The 6,000-nt window shown below is 40.6% G+C and overlaps 1 protein-coding gene across 2 annotated transcripts in view; it reads right to left on the bottom strand.

The window, feature by feature from the left end:
* Nucleotides 1-258: 258 nt before the first annotated feature.
* The window catches only part of snap47 (synaptosome associated protein 47), a 63,433-nt gene continuing 57,691 nt past the window's right edge, over nucleotides 259-6,000 (bottom strand). For both annotated transcript variants that reach the window (XM_043687927.1, XM_043687926.1), the window contains one exon: nucleotides 259-628. In XM_043687927.1, coding sequence (XP_043543862.1) covers nucleotides 482-628 — 147 coding nt within the window. In that variant the 3' untranslated portion in view covers nucleotides 259-481. The remainder of the gene's footprint in view (nucleotides 629-6,000) is intronic.

Genomic DNA, 6,000 nt, shown 5'->3' with positions numbered 1-6,000 from the left:
GTCTCATTCATTGTTTTTAAAGAAACTGCATTTTTTTATAGATTGCAAATTAGAAGAATGTCTGAATTTGCTAGTATCTTTGAAGCTTTTCTGCAATTAGCTAAAATTTATTGTGTTCTAAAACAATTGAATATTAGATGCTTAGATGGTTGCCATGGCAATGGAGTCTGAATGACAAGAGCACATTCTTAGCTCCTCTATGTATGCTGACATATTGTTGATGAGGCCAAGATAATAGAACAGCAGACTGGCCACAGATTGTTCTAACAATTTATATGAAATTTTTCAACAGTCTCAAGCCAGGTACACATAAACAGGTCTTTCTCTTCAAACTTTAAGGAGTGAGTGAACCTGATTCATTTCCATCTGACCCATTGTTGTTCCAGCTCTTTGAAGCATTCCATCCAAATGCTGACGGCCTGTTTAAGAACGAGCTGCATCGAACATGACTGAGCATTGCAACATTTGGTCAGCTTAAGTCCTACAGGAGTTTCCGCATTCGGCGGTGACTCATGTTTATCCGGGATGTTGCCTGGTCTGTGGAGGAACTGATGACATCCAGCACTTCGTCCTGACGCTCTAGCTCAGCCTCAGTATCCAGCGCGATAGTCTTCAACTTCCGTAAAATCTAAAACGAAAGAGTAGGCAAGTGAGTTGCTCCTGGTGTATACCAATGCTGGCAGGTTCAAGTTGTATATAGTATCACATGGCATAAATTGCTCCCTTTCATTTCCTTCATATCCTACAGGAACTGGCAGCTAGGTCAATGTAACAAGCCAACTTAAGGACAACATGCTGCTGAGTTGGGGTAAAGTAACTAAAAGCATACAGGCAGGTCATTAACAAATGTCAGACTTACAAGCATGATCCTACAATAATATCAATTCTGAGAATCCAACCTGCAAACATTTGCACATATGTACACAAAGCTATTTTACATTTTACTATATTGCGTTCCAACTTGGGTACACATCAACTTACAAACAAACTCAAGTACAGACCTTGTTCATAACCCAGGTAGAAGGCAGGCAGGTTTAGATAAGGAAGTCCAGAGTGCAGAACCTTGATAGTTAAGAGAAACTGGGTAAAAATACTCCAGAATCAGAAATTTAGTGGGCATAATCTGAACATAAGCCTGGAGCAAGTTCCACATGATCTGTACTGTACCCAACAATGGTCATATTTCTCAATGTATGCCACACTTGTACAGGAAACCAGTGAGCCTCAAAGGCTGCATAATTCCAGATAATTAATTAATCATTACTTGTTAACTGCACCACAAGATGATAAGTACTCCAAAACTGCAATGTTCAGCAACAGCTTACATTTATTTTATGTAAAACCCAGAGCAAAGTGCTCCACAAAAGCTAATCAACCAAAAAGGCACTCTAAACCAACAAACTAGATGATTAACAGTTGGTTCGAAGAATAGTAAAAGATAGCAAAAATAGAGCTGTGCTGTGATAAACTTGTGTTTATATAAGGCCTCCTTGGAAGAGGTGCTGAAGAATTACCAGCATCCATAGTTCAGAACTTGGCTTGTAGTTACCTTTATCCCCAACACAGGAGTCACAAATTTAGGACTGAGTTGAGGAGGAACTTCTTTGTCCAAAGCTTGTGGAATTCCCTGCCCAGTAGAGCAGTTGAAGCTAAATTATGCTAAATATTTTTAAAGGTAAAAATAAATCAATTTTTGAACAGTAAAGGAATTAAGAGTTATGGTGAAGCTGAATCTTCTAAGAGATCAGCCATAATCTTATTGAATGGCAGAGCAGGCTCAACGGACCAGACCAGATGGCCTACTTCTCTTCCTATTTCTTATGTTCTTATCAAATAGACATAATCACTCTTGAAGGTGATAAGGTGTATTTAACTGTCATGGGTTTGTTTGTCTTTCAAATCATCACTCATTACTTTTTAAAAAGTAGGTGGATGAAAAACTTGAATTGTCATAGCATTGAAGCCTATGGACCTAAAGCAGGAAACAGAGACTAGTCTGGGTAGTAGTGTATTTTTAGCAGTACAACTCGATAGGCTGAAGGGCTTCTTCTGTACAGTATGATTCTAAGATTCAAGTGGGAGTTGAACCCAGGCCTCCTGGCTCATAAGTTGGGACCTTACCATGGTGTCCTGAGGGCCCAAACCTACTCTTTAGACATTTTCAAATCACCTGTTCAGAGATGTTATCCCACACTTCTGGAGTAAGTGATACTTGAACCCAGGCCTCCTAGCCCAGAGGTAAGGACACTACCATTGCACCATAAGTGCCCCCTCACTCAGTCTTTTTTTTTAATATATATCCAGAAGTGTTATCACTCACACACTACTAGACGACTTTCCTGCCACCAAATCACCATGACTTATTTTTTGTTTTCAACTATTAATCCCCACCAGGAATGACTTGTGTAGCCAATTGGATGTTCATGTGGAATTCCCATTATGGGCAATGTCCATGATGGGACATCATAAGTGAGCGGAGGTTGGTAGGGAAAGCAGGAAGAGAATAAATCAAAATGGACTCACCCACTCTTCAAACCGTTAAGAAAATCTGGAGACAGCTGTACGTGTTGGGTAAATCAAAAATCCTCAAGATGGATTTTATGGAGTGAGTTTGGTGTATTCAAACTACTGACCAATTTGATTAGCAGTGTTTTCATTATAGTAAACTCCACTAATTATTTTCCAAATATAGCAGCTCTATCACACCTGGCATTGCCAGAACAGAGTAGTGGGTTCTGCTGTGAGTTCACAGAGGATCATGGCTCTTTGTAGAACTACAGTTATAGACTGGGAAGAATCCTGCAGCCCAGGGCAGAAGGAGAGAGAAGGTTGGGGGCTAGGTTCTATTGGACACGAGGCTCTGAAGGAAAAGGGAGGTTCACATCTTGGGAAGGGGTAATTGTGAGAGGATGGTGCACCCATGAATCATATGCCCTGCTTTTTCTCCCCCTACATCAGCCATCTCTGACTGCCGATCCCAAACATATTTTGGTATTGGAATCACATTATTCAGGTCAACTACCTTGTTAGCAAGCCTAGTTGAACATAATCCATGCACATCTGGCAGACATCAAAATAATATTTTTCTCCAAGGCTCCTCTTGACATGGTGGCTCAGTGGTTAGCACTGCTGCCTCACAGCGCTAGGGTCTCAGGTTCGATTCCAGCCTTGGATGACTGTCTGTGTGGAGTTTGCACATTCTCCCCATGACTGTGTGGGTTTCGTCCAGGTATTCCAGTTTCCTCCCACATTCCAAAGATCAGGTCAGGTGAATTGGCTGTGCTAAATTGTCCATAGTTGTTAGGTGCATTAGTCAGAGGGGGGTGGGTTACTGTTCGGAGGGTCGGTGTGGACTTGTTGGGCCGAAGGGCCTGTTTCCACACTGTAGGAAATCTAATCATAAAAGGGCTATCTTTTACCTTTTAGGGGATACTTTTCTATTCTCAATAACTTGTTTATTAAGTGATGCAGTGTTAACAATGTCACGTGTATGTGTGTTGACAAAAAAAGTCTTGCAGAAGCAAAGTTATAATAATCTATTAATATTCTCAACAATCTTCGATTCTCCCTTAAACTTAAAGCCAAACATAAAGAAAGCATTAATTCCCTAGACACTACAACAGACATAATTCAACAAACATTTTTTTTGTCCCCCCCAAAAAACTGACACATTTCTGCACTCAAAATTCCAGCACTTAAACACACTTTCCAGAAACTAGCCAGGTAACAACTCATCATCAACTTTATCGAATGCTCAAAGGTGGAACAACTTAATCCAGTGATTGCTCCATTTATTGTATCTTGGATCCAACCTCACATTTAAATTTAACAAGTGACACAGAGGGGTTCATCATAGTAAGATTCACTACATTGTTTCCAAACAGCAGTTTCTGAACCTATGCAATTAAAGATTCCAAGGAATTCACTACCTCAAGTGATTTTAACATTTCTTAGATCCCACTTATTTAAGTATTCAATTGTTTACAAGTCTAAAACTGTTCTCTCTTTTGTAGCCTGTCTTCCCCATCCTTCCAACTTGCCTCTCCCCACAACTTCCCACTTGCAGGCTCCTTCTCCACTCTCCCTTCCAGTCTCCTCTTCACTATCCCACTTCCTAACGCAGCCTCTCTCTACTCATTAAGCCTCCATTCACAGCCTTCAATCCTCACATTCCTCTTGCAGTCTCCTACTCTGTCCCCAAACAAACACTCTTTCAGCTTCCTTACCCAGATCCAGCTGATGGAACTCCAGCCAAGTAAAAGGTTACTATCTCCTGACCTCAACAAAAAGCAGCACCCAACTCCAATTCCAGATCCAGACCAGGCAGAATCTCCTCCAACAATTCCCTCACTGTCAATACCTAGTTTCATAAGCTAGTTGTTCTTCCAGTCACTAGTGGATTCGCTCGTGTGTTTGTTGCTATTAGGTCACTAGTGAGCTTATCATCAACAATCAGAGGGAGAACCAGACTGTTTCTCACTAGTTCCTCCCATTCTACTTATAGGGGACAGCATTTCTCCAAGGAACCAACCTGAGAGTACTTTTTCTGAGCAGCTGTGGACACTTTCTGAGGCAGATTCACAAGCTGCTATTGTTACGTCGAATCTCCTGTTCCCTGGATGCTGCCTGACCTGCTGTGCTGTTCCAGCAATAAAGTTTCAACTTTGATCTCCAGCATCTGCAGACCTCACTTTCTCCTATTTCAAGCACTGCCTTGCAGGCAGTCAACCTTGAGGCTTGCACACCTACTGTATTATAGGGGTGAACTGGCAGGGGTGGGAGGCCTGACATAGATGGCAGATTGGTTGCAGCCCCATTTTACATCATGCCTCCCCACCCCCAAAAGAGAAACAACTGGTGAAGGTAGATAAAATCTGTTCTTCTACTAGATTGCTTTGATTGGCAGGTCAACTGGTGTCACCTTTGTTTCAACAAATACAATATTTACTTTTTGATTTGCCCCTAAAAACAATTCATTATGAACACCTGGCTGAGCTTCAAAAGCTACAATTATCTCAGTGGGAGTTATTATTTTGACAGCTCAAAGAAGCTCTTCAATGTTTAGAGAAATAAACAGAAGCTCTTTTTAAGTACCATATTAACAATGTGAGAAAACTGAAAAGCTTTCAGGCTTTTGTGAATAGAATGTTTTCCATTATTAAATCTGTACTGTAAGTACTATATTAGATTGACTGTGTTTCTCTTAAATCTTTACATGGCCCCCCAGGTCTGAAGACGACTTGACTTGAAAAGTGAACATCAACGCTGTCAAACCCACTGATTTTCTACAGCATTTTGTCTCTTTATTTGAGCCTGCTACACTACACACTGTGCATACTTATTACTTATTGTCCTTGCTGCTTGTGGGATCTCCTGCTAATAAAAATAACCGTCACATTTGCTTTCATAACAGTCACGAAAATTCATAGTAATTCAAAGTAAGTCAAGTACTTTGAGATATTTGTGAGACACAAGACCATAAAGGAAAAACATAACAAATGGAGTCCATCATGATTTGGAGATGTCGGTGTTAGACTGGGGTGTACAAAGTTAAAAATCACACAACACCAGGTTATAGTCCAACGGGTTTAATTGGAATCGACGTTTCGGGCAAAAGCCCTTCATCAGGAATAAAGGCAGAGAGCCTGAAGCGTGGAGAGATAAGCTAGAGGACTCTCTTCACGCTTCAGGCTCTCTGCCTTTATTCCTGATGAAGGGCTTTTGCCCAAAACGTCGATTCCAATTAAACCCGTTGGACTATAACCTGGTGTTGTGTGATTTTTAACTTTGTACACCCCAGTCTAACACCGACATCTCCAAATCATGATGGACTCCATTTGTTATGTTTTTCCTTTATGGTCTTGTGTCTCACAAATATCTCAAAGTACTTGACTTACTTTGAATAGATTGATTCTAATCTAAAAAGTGAGATAACAGAGTTTTACATAAATTCATGCAGTTTTTGAGAAAAGTACAATGTAACTCTGCAAGTACAAATTC

This window comes from Chiloscyllium plagiosum, chromosome 4 (genome assembly GCF_004010195.1).
Source record: "Chiloscyllium plagiosum isolate BGI_BamShark_2017 chromosome 4, ASM401019v2, whole genome shotgun sequence".
In the NCBI taxonomy this organism is placed as follows: domain Eukaryota; kingdom Metazoa; phylum Chordata; class Chondrichthyes; order Orectolobiformes; family Hemiscylliidae; genus Chiloscyllium; species Chiloscyllium plagiosum.
Note: the sequence above shows the minus strand (reverse complement) of the source record. Positions and strands in the feature narration are given on the sequence as shown.